General features: G+C 37.6%; 2 protein-coding genes across 3 annotated transcripts in view; one reads left to right on the top strand and one right to left on the bottom strand.

The window, feature by feature from the left end:
- Window positions 1–1,267, bottom strand: part of CEP57L1 (centrosomal protein 57 like 1) — a 61,426-nt gene extending 60,159 nt beyond the window's left edge. Inside the window, exon 1 of the mRNA XM_079939415.1 lies at window positions 1,131–1,267. The gene's annotated coding sequence lies outside the window, so the exon portion shown is untranslated. The remainder of the gene's footprint in view (window positions 1–1,130) is intronic.
- Window positions 1,268–1,772: 505 nt separating this feature from the next.
- SESN1 (sestrin 1) overlaps window positions 1,773–17,393 on the top strand; it is a 107,385-nt gene continuing 91,764 nt past the window's right edge. For both annotated transcript variants that reach the window (XM_079939413.1, XM_079939412.1), the window contains exon 1: window positions 1,773–2,879. In XM_079939413.1, the coding sequence (XP_079795539.1) occupies window positions 2,601–2,879 (279 nt within the window). In that variant the 5' untranslated portion in view covers window positions 1,773–2,600. The remainder of the gene's footprint in view (window positions 2,880–17,393) is intronic.

Below are 17,393 nucleotides of genomic sequence, written 5' to 3'. Positions count from 1 at the left end.
TCTGATTTTAAACCAGTAACATTAGAATGTCAAAGGCTTTCCAAATTAAACCAATTCATCAGAACTATAAATCTGTTCAAGGATAGATGACTTTCAGAAACTATCTGGAAAATTCACAGTACCTTTCTCTTTGCTGCTTCAAAGTACATCAATACACAAAAAGCTATCCCTCTCAAAATATGTATGATTTTGGCTTATTGCAGTTTCCTGAAATTATCTTCTCTCTCTCACTCAGGGCCTCACCATATGCTGTTCTTTTGGCCCTCTTTCCCTGAGATGAAGATTTCCCTGACTTCCCAAGACTGGGCTCAGTGATCTTTCTAGCCATCCCAATGATATAGTACTATATGTTTAATGTGTGTAACGTGTAGTATGTTTAACCATTAGTTTAACTAGATAACAGTCTTTTCCACTGTTGCATACTTAGTACCTAACAAGGCTAAGTTTTAAGAAACACATCTATTCTGCAACGTGAAGGATTAAAACCTAATTTGGTCTTCAGTCCATTGACAACACTTCAAACGTCGACTTTCCTCAAGAGGAATGACTTTTTAAAATCAAACAGTAATTTGTAAACAAATGATTGAATCTTTAAAAAATACTAAATTTTGGAGATTTTTTATGTCTCTCTTCATATTGTATCCTTAAAGCCTGCAAAAATTCATATTTAGGAATACCGGGGATTCTTTCTCCTTTAGTCTCATACAAAAGGGATTTTACAACTCTCTTTGAAAGCCTGGCTTGCGGTGACATTTGACTGAGCAAATAAACCACAACCCTGTGCAATGGCAAACAGGTGCAATTGCATAGGGGTACTTAATCCATGCCGCGCGAGCCCACTTGAGAGAGCGGAAGTAGAGGCAGCAGCGCGGAGCACCCGGTTCCACAGCATCCTCCTTCCCTGGCCTTATGCTGCACCCTCCGACCCTCAGGATAGCAACCATTCCCAAATTCTCGCCTCAACGCGCCCTCGGGATTGGGCACCCGGACTAGTCCTTCCCACATAGATTACTAACAGAAGTCCCTGGACTAAGGATACAGCCCTAGATGGCTTGGTTTCTAAAATCCCAGAGGAAATGAAGGAAAAATCCTGTCAAAGGAAAAGTGGCAACCAAGCCCACAATGCTCACCAAACCGACGCTCTCAGTCAATCTCCGTCAACGCTAACCCTTGGCTCGCAGGCCGCCACAGGCTACGTCGCAGTGGCTCACGGGGGCGGTAGTTTCTGTCGCAAACAGAACGCGCCGAGGGCACCAAAACTATACTTCCCAGAAGTCAATGCGAGTACGCCCTGCCTTCTTAAACCTGGGTTTAGCGTAATGAAGAGACCGTTTCTATTTTTAGGCTGACCTTAAATTTAAATTCAAGAACTTCCAGGTGTACGTCTGTGCTACACTCTCTGCCGTGCTTGTGTACTTCAGCTGTCCCTTATTTTCCTTTCCCCTTGTTCAGGCCAAAGAATCCAAACCTCAGAGCAGCTAGAACACCCCCCGGCGCAGCTTAACTGCCTTTTAAGGCGCATGCGCGCTGCCCGCCGTCACGCAAGCGTAACGGCCGGCAGCGGTTGGCGGCCGCGCGCGGACTTGGGGTCTAGGAGGTAGCCTGTGGGAGGGCGGGGTTTTTTCCAATGGCTTTGCCTCCGCGGGTCGCGTCTGCTTGGGCGGGGAACAGGGCGCAGGGGCGGGGGCGGCTCCTCGTTTGTGCCGGGCGGAGAAAGGGGAGGGGCTGGGGGTGAGGACCCCATCTTCCCTCCCCGCTCCCGCCCTCTGGGCCGAGCCCCACCGATGGGGCTGGGCGAAGGGGCGGGCTCTGCGCCGCGGGCCCAGCCGCTCCACCAGCTTCGCTCCCCAGCCCCGCGCTCGGGGATTGCGGGGCCGCCCTGTGCCTGTCTGGCCTGGCGGGCGGTGGGCGAGGACGCAAGGATTGGAAAAGAAACGGCGTCTGCCCGGGGAGTCCGGAACCGGCAGGCCGGAGACGATTTCCCCCAACGCCGCCACCGAGACAGCGGCTGCACGAGGCTGCCGACCACCCGGGAGCGCCAGGGTCTCTGGCCGCCGGGGCCAGCAAGCCAGGGCTCGGCAAGCCTTCCCAGCCAGCGCCTGGCCGGGAGGGAGGAGCTGCGGAAGGCGGGGACTGGTGCCGGAGGAGGGGCGGAATGGGAACGCTCCCGAGAACACCGTGGCTGCACAGACAAAAAACACCGAATGGCTGGTGAGCGTTCAGCTGTTACCAGCCTTTTTGGGCAGAGTACGGGTTTGACAGCTCCACAACGTGAGGATATCCGCTGACGCCGAGAGACGGAGGAGAACACTTTCCCGACACTGCCTGTCCAGCAAAGCCAGCGCTGTAAGGTTTCAACTTTCCAACTTTTTTTCTCAGTCTCTGACCAGAAGACTGCCCCTCCGGGCAGAAGGAGAGGGCGAGCTCTATCTTGTAGATCGAAGACACTTCTGCCTCCAAATGTCACCCAGACGTATGTTTTCATGACGATTCGAGTTCTCTGATTTTATTCTTACATTTCTCGTTTTAAAAAATGCAAAGTGCTTTGGGGGACATGCTGAAAGGTAACTGAAGACAGCAAAGAAAAAACTCCAATTGTCATGGCTGAAGGAGAGAATGAAGTGAGATGGGATGGACTGTGCAGTAGAGATTCAACTACTAGAGAGACAGCACTGGAAAACATTAGGCAGATCATTGTGAGAAAAACCGAGTGTCTTCGTTTGGTGAAAGAGACACCTTATCGTCCAGCAGACGGCCTTTCAAATGCTGTTTCTTTGGATGGGTTGAATAAGCTTCTTGCTCATCTGCTTATGCTTTCTAAGAGGTGTCCCTTTAAAGATGTAAGAGAGAAAAGTGAGTTTATTCTGAAGAGCGTCCAGGTAAGAAATAACATTATAAGTACAACTGTTTATCTAGTAATGTGAAGTTTTACTTGCAGATATTCACTTTGTATTTGCTTCAAATAGATTGTTATAATTTGAACCACTCAACATCTTAAATTTAGACTGTTTTGTAAAACATTGAATTTGGGGTTAAAAGTGGACAAGGTGAACTAAAGTAAAAGTAATTTTCAAATACAACTAAACAAGTATTGTCTTTCTAGAGAGTATTAGCAGAAATGCATCATTCCTCCATTGGGAGATTGGGATTGACATATATACACTAATATGTATAAAATAGATAACTAATAAAAACCTGCTGTATAAAAAAAATTTTAAAAGAAATGCATTCCTCCTGGGCAAAATATGTGAAAATTACAGTTAATTACAAATGAATACTTACTTTTCCTTATATTCATTTTTATGTGTTGTTGGGAAGTGTAGCCAGTATGCTTTTCACATTGCTACAAACAGTGTTCTCTGTGGAAAGTTTCACGTTTAAAACCCTCTAAAATGATAAAGAAATATTTCCTAGTCAGCTTGTTCGAGATAACTGGTGAAACAATTTCCTCTTGTTCTTAAAAACAAAGCAAAAAACCCGAGAATCTGTTCCCTAAATGCAACCTTTTTTTCCTGAAAGAATTATATAAAATAATAAAAGCCCATGTTATAAAGGAGCTGACATCTGCAGATTGAAGAATTGGATTCAGGTTGAGTGAATGGTAGGCTGTTATGGTCAGTTACTTAACTAGCTTTCTCTGTGTTTGCCTAAGTTGTTTGATTCTTTTTTTTCACATATATACCTATTTAAGTTGTGAGTGTAAAGGATAAAGGATGTTATAGTTTTCCTCCTGTTTGTACATATTCAATTTATCTTGTTTTATTAGAAGATTTATTAGAAGGTTTTTTTTAAGGGAAAGATTTTTAGATATTAAGAATTGTCAGAAATGGTCTTTAAGCTCATCAGTCTAAATTACTCAATGCACATGTGTTCAAAGTCACAGTATGAGAAGTTTTTTAAATTTATAATTTACTTGGGTATATATGTAAGCTAAGATGAACAGTTTTTCTATTTTGGTTTGAATTCAGTTTAAAGCAACAGAAAAATAAGAATGTGTATAAAATGAAGACTCTAAGATCTCTGGATATTTCTTCTCACAAACGCTGTGGAAACAATAGTTACAATTTATATTTATCCAGAGTTACTAGAGAGGAATTATTCTAGTACTTGAAGTTTACCTCTTTGAGCATCAAAAGTTATTTCTCTATCTTTTAGTGTAGTGACTACAACAACCGTTTTTTTCATAATGGGGTCATCATTATGCACATCAAGTACATACTCTTGTACAGCTGAGGGTGGAATGTATATGTAGGCCTGTATGATACATTTTGTTTGAATTTGTGTGTTCAATTTTTATAGTCTTTCTGTTCCTTACCTTACTGTTGGTATACTTCACTTCAGTCTCTTCCTGAATCTTTTATTTTGCTACTTTTTTTTATATTAGAATGGGAAACCAGATAACCAGTTTTGTTAAGAGTTAGATTGAAAACAGAAGTAATGAGGTTCTGGGGAGTACAGGGTCAAAGGACTAACATAATGGTAAGTAAAGTGGTACTGGTGTCAGACCTGGGCTCAGGTTCTCCTCCTTTATTAATATACTGCATACCCTTGAACGAGTTAAGTTACTTGACCTCTCTTAAGCTTGGATTTCCACATCTATAAAATGGTAATAACAATACAGAGGTGTATTACTATAATAAATAATATAAATTATGATAACTGAGATGTAAAGTGCCCCATATGTAATGGATGCTGCTCTCCCCTTTCATAAAAGAAATACATGGACTGTGTGATATGTATTTCAAGACTCATTCATCCTGCAAAAGGATTCAAGAATCTCTCCTGTAAAGATTTCCCATCAATTTATGCCTTCTTTCTCATCTCTGCATCTATTGCACATTATTCCAGCTACAATTCTAACAGGCACTTTACTTATGTTGGGCTATAATCACATGTTTATGTGTCTGTCTCTCCCAGAGCCTGTGGGAGAGACAGAGCTCCTCTCCCGGAGCACAGGCTCCGGACGCGCAGGCTCAGCTGTAAGTTCTCAAGAGTGTTGACTGGGACCTGGAAGCTACTAAATAAATACTGTTTCTTAGTCTGAATAGATGAAGTTACTAGATTAGGGAGTTTTCATCCCTACATCATTCATTCATGCCTTCATTCAACAAATGTTAATTGAACCCCTGATGAATGCCATTCTAAGAACTGAGAATCAGTGGTAACAATTTTGACATTCTACTGAAGGGAGACAGACCATAAACAAATAAACAATATAATTTTAGATAGTAAAGGAAGACTTCCCTGAAGAGATGGCATTTAAGCAGAAATGAATAGATATTATCCAGGCAAAAATGAGATTTGTGAGAGGGACATTCCATGTATAGGGAATAGTGTGTGTGAAGGCCTCATGGTAAGAGAGAGCAGGTGAATTTAGGAGTGGAAAGTAATGCAGTGTGGTTGGAGCATACAGTGTGAGGAGAGTGTGAAAGTTTAAGTACATGCTCTGGAGTCAGACCTGAACTCTACAGCCTTAGGTAAGTTACATAATCTCTCCTTGACTCAGTTTTCTCACCTGCAGAATGAGGGTGATGCTAATAGTTCCTGCCTCACAATGAGAATAAAATGAAATAATGCTTATAAAGCATAGCACAGTGCCTAGCACATAAGAAACACCCATAAAGTTAGGAATTCTGTTTTTAGGCAGGAGCCAGAGAACAGAGGATCTTGTGGGCCATGTTAGGAGTTGTAGGCTTTATCCTAGCAACAATGGGAAGCCACTGAGGGGTGTTGAGCAAGATGGTGACATGATACATGGTGTATTAGAAGCATCACTTTGGAAGCAATTTGAAGAATGGATTTCGGGGGTCGAGAGTGAATGTACAACAGTTAGGAGGAGGTTCACTAGTCCAAAGCAAAAATGGTGGAGTAAGATGTAGTGGGCAAAGTGGAAAAAGGTGAATAGATTTGGGAGATAGCTAGGAGTTAGAACCTATGGGGTATAGTATTTAATTGGATATAGGAGATGAGGAAAATAAAATCAAGGATGGCTCTAAAGTTTCTAGCTTGAACTCCTTGGTGAATAATTAAGTCATTTCGGGAGACAAAAGAGTGGTAGAGGGTCACTTGAGGGGAATGGTGAGTTCTGTTTTGGACATGTTGAGATTAAGTTGCCTATGATAAATCTGATTAGAAATAGCTCTTAAAGGGATTTCTGCCCCTGCCACCACTTTTCTACTCCTGACATTCTTATCTCTCACTTTTCTCAACCACCTTTATATCCATCCTCCACGTAATTGCAGAGCTATTTATCTAAAATAAAAAGCTGACCATGTTTCTCTCCTCCCTAAAATCCTTTAGGATAGAATCTAAACTTAAGTATGTTACTTAATGTCCAGCATCATCTGGCGTCCACTTAACGCTGCAGCCTCACAAGGGAAACAAAATAATGTAGTGCTCTGTAATGCCTTGTTATTCACTAGTAAGCAGCAAAAGCTGAACTGCATTTGCAATTCTTGCAGCTGTTCCTGAAGGGGCCCTTAATTGCTATAGGTCAGCTCAGAGGAGTATGGTCAGGAAGATATGGTAGGGTGGTGGTAGGATGGATTCAACTCAGAATGGCTAAACATGTAAAAAATTGGCACATTGAGAGAGAGCATTCTCTGTTTGTATTCCTGTTCTCAATTTATTGATTTCAAGTCAGCATACTTAAATCTGTTCAACACATTTTTGAGAACTATTCTGTGCCAGGCACTATAGTCAGGACTGGAAGATCAATTAGATTTGTTCCCTGTTTTAGAGGAAGGTCTTCTGTTCTCATAGGAGATTTTAGTTGTGCTGTTTGTTTGTTTGTTTACACCCATAATACCTTTTGGATATGCTTGATTCCCTAAGCAAATGAATGGAGTGGCCCAATATACTATTATAGTCCACTGGTGAGCTATTGTCTTTATGATACATGTAATTAAGGGGGGAAATGTGAGTATGTGTATATTCATCAAAACATTATGAGGAGTATCCAAAATAGCCAAGTACTTTTCCAAGAGTAGTCATTTGATCCTTTTCATTTCTATACCATGACAAAGGAAAACAAATTTTCTTATATGCCTGTCAGCAATTAACACTATCTGAAAGTAACTTGGCTTAAGGTAGAAAACTTAGACCAAGTAAGAAGTATTTATCTTAAGTGGGATGGAGGAGACTTTCATTTAGTGAAGTGATTGTTACCCCCCAGGGAGAAATGAAACTTTAGTTGTTGGGTATGGTGCATATTTATAGTTGTAGAGTTGCAGTTGGAGTATCCAGTTGGTATCCATTGGGTAATATATAGTTTGTAGGTTTAACAGTAAGAGGTTAGTAAACCTCCGATTGTTCGCATAATGAGTCTGGAAGTTAGGCTATTTCAAGCCTGAAAGATTGATTCATTAGCTGAACTATGTTACCTTTTTGCCTTTTATCTATTTGTTCTCCAGGCACCATGTGTAGTCATTGACCATTTGCAGCTAAGAGGAAAAGAGTTTTTCCCCATGCCTCTATTAGGGAAGAAAAGCTTTCCCCAGAAACCTTCCAGCAGACTTCTTCTCAGTTTCTATTGACCAGTGTCACATGCCCTTTACTAAGCCAGTAACTGGCAAAGAAATTGGGCATTTCTATTTTTGGTTTGGATTAATCCACATTCAGCCCCTAAGAGCCAGAAGAGCCCCCATCGTGTGAACAAAGGTTTCTGTTGGTGAGGAAGAAGAGGGACAGAAGACAGGTTAGTCAGAGGCTGCCAATAAAACTGATATCTAACTAGGTAATATATTGCTTTGGTCTAGTTATAATTTAGATTCTATTAGATTGGAAATGTAACTAATTTATAATGATGCTATAAAATATAACAGATTTGGAACATTCTAGAAGCAGATTTGGCCTTTTAAGATGATTGTTTTGTTTTTATTTCTATTTTACTGCCGTGTCTAGTCAAAGCCAAAAATTTAAGGTAGTCCATCTCAAACATTCACTGCTGACTCTTAGGTATCACAGCAAATATGAAAGTCCTCTTTCAGTGTTTACACTGAGCTTCTCTCTTCCATATCCACTGTTTTTTGGCCTTCCTTATTTTATTGATACACTGAGAACTCAGTCCCTTTCCCTCAGAAAGCCTCCTGCTTCCTCTTATTCCTATCTTTGACCACTTTCTTTCTTTGCTTTTGAGCTCAGAGGAGAATACTATTTACCCTCAGGTTGTCTGGGCTTCTTTGGAAGAAGAATGTAAAGAAGTTGAAGGCAAATCTTTAACTTTTTTTTTTTTCTAAATGCTTTGAAAACAAAGTAAAAAGCCTATGTTCTTTCTACTCACTGGCTTACAGGATGAATCATATCTACACTATCTACCCTCAGTGTCCTCTTCCTTTGTTCTGACTTTTAAGAAAGATTGAAACTAACACGGATACTCTTTTTTTTTAAGTTTTCAGATTTCAAATATTTTATTCCTGTTATAGTGCCCCAAATGGTCTTTAGCATGGAAACAAACAAAAAACCAGAATGATCAATTTTTAAAATATTTTTCTAACATTGTTTTTGTTTATAAATGAGATGTAGTGTTTTGTGGGGAAATGGGATGTTAAACACTTGCCTATTAGATTTCAATTTAAGGTCATGGGTTGTTTATGTCAGGAGGACTCCCTGAAACAATAGTTTAGCTTAATTAGAATTATTTTCTTGTCTTTAATACTGTGTGCCCTTAAAGTGCTATACAGATCATTCTTGGAGTAAAAGAATTTGAAAATAGATGTGCTGTTCTCTTTGTTTTAGGGTTATATTTATTTTCTTTTTGTAAGCCATTAGAAATTTGCAGGATATCTTTTAACCAATTGAGTAGATAATAACTTAAACAGCCAACTTAAGGATTTGTTGAAACTTTGATGTGACAGAAAGTAGCTGTAGAATCTTCGGTTTGATTAATCACTTAGAACTTTGAAACAATGGGGCCCTATTTGGTGTTATGTCTTAATCATAAATAATTTCATATCTAAAAAAAAAAAGTGTTTATGAGTAGCAAATTAGCATGTACTGGAGGAACCAGAGGCACGGGGAAATTTTAGAATTTGTGGAAGGACAGGGGAGATGCTGGTGGAGGGAAGGCAGTACTTAAATTGCATAAAAGGATGAAAGTTATGCTGGATGTATATCAGCACCAAGCAAGCCTCGCCACCAATTACAATCTCTTCTTTGTCACAGTTTCTCAAATCAGTCTGTTTTTTTCACACCATGATAAAATATTTACTTTTATTTTTATTTTATTTTTTTTGCGGTACGTGGGCCTCTCACTGTTGTGGCCTCTCCCGCTGCGGCGCACAGGCTCCGGACGCCCAGGCTCAGCGGCCATGGCGCACAGGTCCAGCCCCTCCGCGGCTTGTGGGATCTTCCCAGACAGGGGCACGAACCTGTGTCCCCTGCATCAGCAGGCGGACTCTCAACCACTGCGCCACCAGGGAAGCCCCAAATATTTAGTTTTTAATTGAAGTCAATAGAAAATAGGATTTACTTTGACCCAGCTTTTGTAGATCATATTTATTACATTAAGAGAGAAAGACCTTAATTGACCTTGATGTTATGAACTACTACTTCAGTTACACTAGCACAGTAAACTCAGGGGCATCTGAGGGTTCTTCAGAATATTTGATAATGGTATTACTAGGGGCAATGGGCAGACTGGAAGTTTAACCCACACTATGGGAACATTATTTTATGCTTTGCTTTTTTTCCTGTTGGTTACTACACCAAGTTAAACTAATGTCAGTAAAGATACATTTACCATGACATTTGTGTATAGAAAAACAGTCTTTTAAAAGATGCTTGTTTTTTATGAAATTGAGTTATTTGTAGTGAGGTGGATGGACCTAGAGTCTGTCATACAGAATGAAGTAAGTCAGAAAGAGAAAAACAAATATTGTATGCTAAACACATATGAAATAAAAAAAAAAAGTTTCTGAAGAACCTAGGGGCAGGACAGGAATAAAGACGCAGACATAGAGAATGGACTTGAGGACACAGGGAGGGGGAAGGGTAAGCTGGGACGAAGTGAGAGAGTGGCATGGACATATATACACTACCAAACGTAAAATAGATAGCTAGTGGGAAGCAGCCACATAGCACAGGGAGATCAGCTTCATGCTTTGTGACCACCTAGAGGGGTGGGATAGGGAGGGTGGGAGGGAGATGCAAGAGGGAGGAGATTAGGGGATATATGTATACATATAGCTGATTCACTTTGTTATACAGCAGAAACTAACACAACATTATAAAGCAATTATACTCCAATAAAGGTGTTAAAAAATATTGCTCAAAGAAAAAAAAGATGCTTGTTTTTTTAAAAAAATGCTTTTTCACTGAAAATACTTAGGGAGTTTTTGTAGGATAGCTGTTAGGACCATTTATTGGACTTTCACAATAGGCGTTTTTATTGTTGAAAGCCTGTATACTGCTAGTAAACTGTCACCATTTGTGACATGTTTCAGTTTATATGAAAAAGACTTGTGAAAGTTGGCAACACAAGAATCATGTCTTCTCATGTTCTTATCTCTTTTCTACAATTACTTATAGAAAAATCTAATAAGATTGCAATGAAATATGGAATTACCTTAGAAAAATGAAATACTTTTAGTTTTATGCTTTCTTTAAATCTGACTCTTTTTAATTTTAAAAGGGAAAGGTCTTCATAGATTTTTAAAATATTATATTATAAAATTACCTTCAAACAACTTCCTAAGCTTTTAAACCATACTAAAGGAAAATAAAATTTATGGTGTGAGTTTTGTTAGTTATATTACCCAAATCAACTTTCATATATACATATTCATTAAATGAATAGTATTAATGTTTTAACTTAAAAATTGTTTAAATTGACAATATTTTATACATATATAATATATACATATGTATTTTATATATATATAAAATATGCACATACATACATATACATATGCTTTCTTAAATAGCTAGGATAATTTGTCAATTCTATGTGTAATATTCAGTAAAGTCTAATTAGAATCTTAGTTTACCCCACTAAAAATGAGCATTTACTGTTTTCACACTTCACTGTTTGACAAGCATTGCAGTCGTCTTTAAACTTGACATGATTTCATTTTCTAGCAAGTTGGCAGGTGTTAGCTGTCTATAATTATAACTGAGTAATTTTTCAAATGCTATTCATAGCCTAAACACAGTAAGAAATTCTTCCGATCATGTGATAAAGGCCAAGCCTTGCAAAATAATGGTAGAATGATATGATCAGTGGTACCGAAGGACATATTTAGAGAAGCCTTTCAAAAGTAAAAAGTGATTTAAATGATAGGGAGACGGGGTTTCTCACAAAATAAGATCTCTCAAGGTCATTGATAGTGATTACACCTCACCAAATTAAGGTGTGTCTATTTTTTCATCTAACAAGTAATGTATACATTGGCAGTCTTAAATTATAAAATATTAATCTGTATTTATTCAGTTTTCTTGATGACAGAGATTCTGAGCATAAATGAAATTTTATTGAGGCAGTATAGATTTTACCACTGAATGCACTGAATATTTTTTCTCATTTCATTCATGAGGTATTTACTGTGTACCTACTATATGCCAAGCGCTGTGCTTATCTATCTTTTGGCATATCAAAGAAAAGGCTGTAAGCGTCTCTTAATTTTAATCATTATTCTACTTTAAAAACAAAAGAAGCTTTTGCTTTTTCTTGATTTTTTTTTTTCTTTCTAACCATCTATTTTAAATATACAGTCTCACATTGACTAGAGATGTTGCTTCAGAAGGGTTTAAAGATCTTGGATTTTCTTTACCAGCCATGAATAAATTAACCTCTGTAGTCTGTTTCCTCATTTGTGAATTGACATAATTTTAATATCTGCCTTGTGATGTGATTATAAAAATTAAAGGAGATCATATTGGTAAAGCATTTTGTAAACTTTGATATACTGTACAAAGTTAATTACGAATAAACTTTTTGAGACTGTTTACTTATTGTAATATGAGGATAATAATACCACTCTCACAGGGTAGTTTTGAGAATTAAGTGAACAGTAAAGTATGTAGAAGTGGGCCTGATACACAGTAAGTGCTCAGTAAATATTGGTGATGATGGTGATGAATATTGGTGATAATAAAGAAGATGATGGTGAACTTGATCTAGGTCTTTTAGCTAATGAGTCAAACTCCAAACTGGCATTACTTTAGGATTTTTCTGTTTAGAGTTTAGGATTTTTATGTATTGACTTATAATTGACTTTCATATATCCCACTCTTTGTATCCACATGTATTTACACCCCTAATTGCCTTTTGTACAGTAAATTTTAATATATTAACATATTAATGCTATGTCCAACTTTACCAAAGGATGCTTCTAACCAACCACTGCCTCAGGGTAAGTGGTGGACTTACTCAGAATTTTGCTCCGTTGGTGATGGCAGATCTGTAGCATCCATCCCCTCCTTGGAGTTCAGCACCATTCTAGTATGTCAACGTGGCACCAGTAGGGAGGGGTCGCAGGCAAACAGGTGCAGGTACATGTGTCATCCAGGGGTCAAGTGTACATGGAGAGGTCCATTGCCAAGGCCTGTGCTTTAATACCTGGACAGCAGTAAAGGAGCATGCTTAAACCATGGGCTTTAGAGTTAGTCAGACCTGGCTCTAAGTCCTACTCTGCCAAGCTTTGTGACCTTGGGCAAGTTATATAATCTGCTTAAGCCTCAGTTCCCTCACAGAGTTGTGAGGATTAAATGAGGTAACAAGTGCAATGTTTACTGTAACTCAGCACTCAGTGAATATTAACTATTAGTATTCTGTTTTGCCCTCACAGTGCAGTTGGGGGAGAGGAGATGGGAAGTTGAGCCCTCTGGCACCATATGCCCTTTAGGGTACCCCAAGTCTCTGGGCAACTGGGAAAGTTTTCACCTACTTTCCAGGTCTCTTGGCCCTAGGAAATAGCATCCTAGAGGAAATAGCACCTCTAGGAACCAAAGTAAGGGTTTTATAAACATTGTTTTAGCACTCTGGGAACCGGATTCCTCCCCTGATACAATGCTCGTCTATTGTTCCATTTAGGAACATCTGACTCTCCAATGTATCTTCAGGGGTAAAAAATGTAGAAAAGCAAATGATGACTTATATGCCAGTGCTGTCAGTAAGCAGCTGAATCCTCTGTGCCTAGTCGATTCATGTCTGATACTTCAGGCAAATTTGCTGCAGAGACTGCCTGCCTTGATGGTCTGCTGAGGAGATTAAAGCTGCACTATCAGTGTTCCTACTCTGCTTCCCCCAGTGGGAGCTTGACATATTAAGCAGAAAGTCCCCAAAACAGTCCTTTCACTCTGGCCGGATAACTGGCCTGGCCTAGACTGCTTGATATGATTTTAAGAACAAAGTAACTAAGCAAAGATTACATGGCCCCAAAGATACCCCAGAAGTAACAGGGCTTGAAGAGATTTTGTATCATGTTTGATTTCTTGAATTTGCTTCATAGGGCATGGCAGGTGTCTTTGGGGCTCCTCCTGAGCTCCCATGCCTGCCCCGCTTAGAATCTGCCACACATTGGGACAAGGTTACCTAAAGTCATTTTCAGCAGTCTCTTAATCTTTCTAGTTTCGAAGAAATGTGTATTTTTGAATGTAATAAGAATAGGCATTCTATATGCGAAACCTAGTTCTTAACCCTTTTCATATATTCTTAACCCTTTTTATTTAATCTTCACCACAACACTGTAAGAGTAGGTATTATTAGCCCCATTTTATGCATCAGGAAAAAAAATCAAGGCTCAGATGGGTTAAATAACTTGCCCAAGGTATCATAGCTCAGTAAGAAAAGGAGCCAGGTTTCAAACCCAGGCTGTGAGACTCTAGAGTCCATGCTTTTCATCATTATACTGCATTATCTGAATAAAAATTTAATATGTTTCCTATTAAAATATATATTACTTTCTTTTCCAAATTATTTTTCCTTCAGGATGAAATGTAAAACTTTGGTTTCTAGGAGAAACCACATTCTCAGATGTTATTAAATTGCATATCAAATTCCTATTTAAACCCTGACCCATCTTGAAATTGCATTTGAACTCTATTGAATCTTTGTGTTTCACTGTGGCATATAATTTTCATTATGTTGTCATTATAAATTTCAGCTGATTGCAAGAAGGTGGCTAAGACTGTGATCTTGGAAATATGATATATAAAAGGCTTATCTTTACATTAAGAGATTACCAAGTAAGATGATTTCTTTAGTGAACTGCCTAAAAGAAAATTTGGTATATTTCCGTGAGTAATAGACTCAAGATTAGCTTTGAATGTTAAAAGAGCATTCTCCTAGCTAGTTCATTGTTGCCATGACAATGCTGGCAGTGTGAGTGCTGTAGTAACTCCTTGCAATGATCTTATTTTAGACCCTAACGTTTGCAGTGTTGAACATCCCCTTCCCCGCCCCACAAGTAGCGGAAAAGTACTGGTTTTATAACTGGCTTCTGGCTTTGTAGCTGAAAGACTGCACTATTGTGGGCTTAAAAAAATGGTGTAGGAGTGTTGAGTGTTTTTCTCGTGGATTATAAACGTTTGAAATTTCCCAAAATGTTGTATTGCGTTACATGTCATACAGCAAGTTGTTTACAGCTAAAAAGAAAAGGGGCTTCTATTGTCTTTTTAAGAAGTCAAGCCCAGATTATATCATTACTTGGAGCTCTTATAGAAATCATTTTTCCACTTGTATGTTTCCTGTGCATACTTGAAAGTCTTTGGATTCTTTTATTTAGTTATTTGGAAAATTATCATAGGATCATAAAGGATTATGTTTAAATAGTGTAAAAAGTATTTTTTTCTTGTCCTTTCCATAGTTCAACATTTACCTGATTAAATTGGAACATTTTAATCTTGGTTTCTTAAATTACGAACTAAAGTTATAAAATGATTTTAAGAAATTACCCAATTTGAACTGTGTTAAACTAACATAATTGTTTAGACATTGTTAACTTTGTTGCCTATATGTTATAAATTAGATTTTAAAATATTTCACTGATATTTTCTAATTGTAAACCCCATTATAACTATACTGTTAAGCACAAAATATTTTCAAACTCATAATAGTAAGTGCCATTTTGTATACTTTTGCATACCATTTGTTAGGTCAGAGGTTTGGTATCTATGGCATGTACACTAAAAATCTAGTATAGCATGATGAAAATAATAATATGGCAGTAAACCTTGTCAAAGAAGATGGAAAATCTAAATATTATACTTCTTTCATTAGTGACAACTACTAACAAACTACTAACAAATTTGCTTTTTTTCCCTAAATACTGCATTAAAAGTTTAGTTCATCTTATTTAGATGCTGAAGATTTAAACAAATCTTGGATGATTGGGCCTGTACTAAGTATTGGAGTATGGGTGTCTGGCAAGCCCTTTTCTTTCTTCATTTTAATGTATAAAAGTAAATTTCTAAACAAAAATTTCACTCTAAGCTAGAGTTGTGTTTGGCTCTTCAACCAAGCAATGAGTATTTTAATCTTTATTTTATTATTATTTTTTTGTTCCCTTTAGTGCATTTTATTATTATAAATAAATCCTTAGTGGGAATTGTTCTGATTAAGGGGTGTCTAATTCCAATTTATACTGGCCTTCAATGGCTCCTTCTTTGAACTTGGAAGTAATTTTGTAGTAAAATGTGAAGAGTCAAACCTTGAGATAAATATTCTGTCATTTTAGTACTGCATATTTGTATTAAATGCTTTTTATTGGTTGGAATGAAACTAAATTATAGTTCTTTTTCCTTTCTTAAAATAATAACAGGGTTATTGTTTTCTTTCCTGAACTCACTATACCTCTAGCTGACCTCCCTCTCTATCTAAGGCTGAAATGGGAATACTTTTTTAAAGTAAGAATTCATTTAAAATCTTTCTTTGTGCCTAACACTGTTATGGCACTGTGATAAATATAAAAAGAAGTTGAAAACAACCACTACTGTTAAGAGTTTTGCAATGATTTAGAGAAAAGCAATTAAGAACAAATCAAGACTTTCACTAAAAATGTTAAATTTTGTGGTAGTACGTTGACAGTAGTGCAACTGTTAGTGGGAGTGTATGTACACAGTAATTCCACATCTAAGAACTCATCTGAAAAAACATGTATGATGATAATCTCTGTAGTATTATTTATGATATAAATGTGTTTATATTATTATATATAAGTTGGTAATCTAAATATCCAATAATGAAATTATTAGTTAATTAAATTATGGTACATCTGTATAAAGGACTATTACATAGTTATTGAAAGTTGTTTTAAAATGTATAAGAAAATTAAAAATTATATTTAAGTGGAAAAGCAACTTTTAAAATAGCAGGCCAAATATATATTTTTTTATAGAGAGGGGAAAATGTCAGGAAACCTGCTTGTAACAAAATAGTACCAAAACCCTGGTTCTCTTTTAGAGGTGGGATTATTGGAGATTTTAATTTTTCTTTTTATAATAATAATTAATAAATATTTAATTTTATTGAGTGCTCACTATATGCCAGGCTTTGTTATAAGCATTTGACATATAACATTGCAAGATTTCACGTGGGTTACAGGTTTTGAGGAAGCTATCTTCCCAAAGCAAAACAAATATGAATACACCCACTTGCTCTGAAATTAGATTAAATTTCTAATTTATTTAGCAAAGGAAACATGAACGTCTCAAAAGCTAGGGTTTCTTGTTGAGAAGAAGCACTTGCCAGCCTGCTTGGGTACTGCTTTCCTTGGTCCTCAGTGCTCCTAAAGGTGGTGCGACTGCTGGTGACACTACCTGTGTCACACCAGATCTTCAAAACTCAATTCTTGCTATATTTTGCCTTTTTATATTTGACATTTACATTCACATTCTGGAAGAATTTTTACAAACTACCTGTGCACTTCCTTTGAAGGCTCATTTTACTGCAATATCTAGTTTTATACCTACAGCCATTCTGTGACGTGAGTTTTACATTTATAGATGAGGAAACAGAAAGATTAAGCCACTTAACTCAAGTAGTGAATACTGAGAGTTAGGAGGCATGTCTGACTCTACATCCTTAAGCACCAATCTGTTTTCCTATAGTCTTTTTGTTTTTGTTCGTGAGCACATATTATTTTTATATTGGAAGATGACTTAAAATCAATGTGGGAAAATTAAACGACATATAGAGCATTACAATAATTCAGAGCAAGGAAAGATCAGAATGGGTTGGGTAATAAAGACAGCTTAGTGGAGCAAATAACTTTTAATGTAATAATTAACTTTTCTTCTTAGCTTATCTGTTTGTTTATATAAGTACACACTGCTTCTATCCCCAACATGCCCAAACCAAACCTCTTATTACTGGCTGTAACTAATGCTCTGTTGTTCTTTCCTGCAGACTAAATTTTGGCCTCATTTTTGTTTCCTTATTGTGACCCCCCCCCCTT

Source organism: Stenella coeruleoalba (genome assembly GCF_951394435.1).
Source record: "Stenella coeruleoalba genome assembly, chromosome: 12".
NCBI classification, from domain to species: Eukaryota; Metazoa; Chordata; class Mammalia; order Artiodactyla; family Delphinidae; genus Stenella; species Stenella coeruleoalba.
The sequence above is the reverse complement of the archived record's forward strand: the minus strand, read 5'-3'. Positions and strand labels throughout refer to the sequence as shown.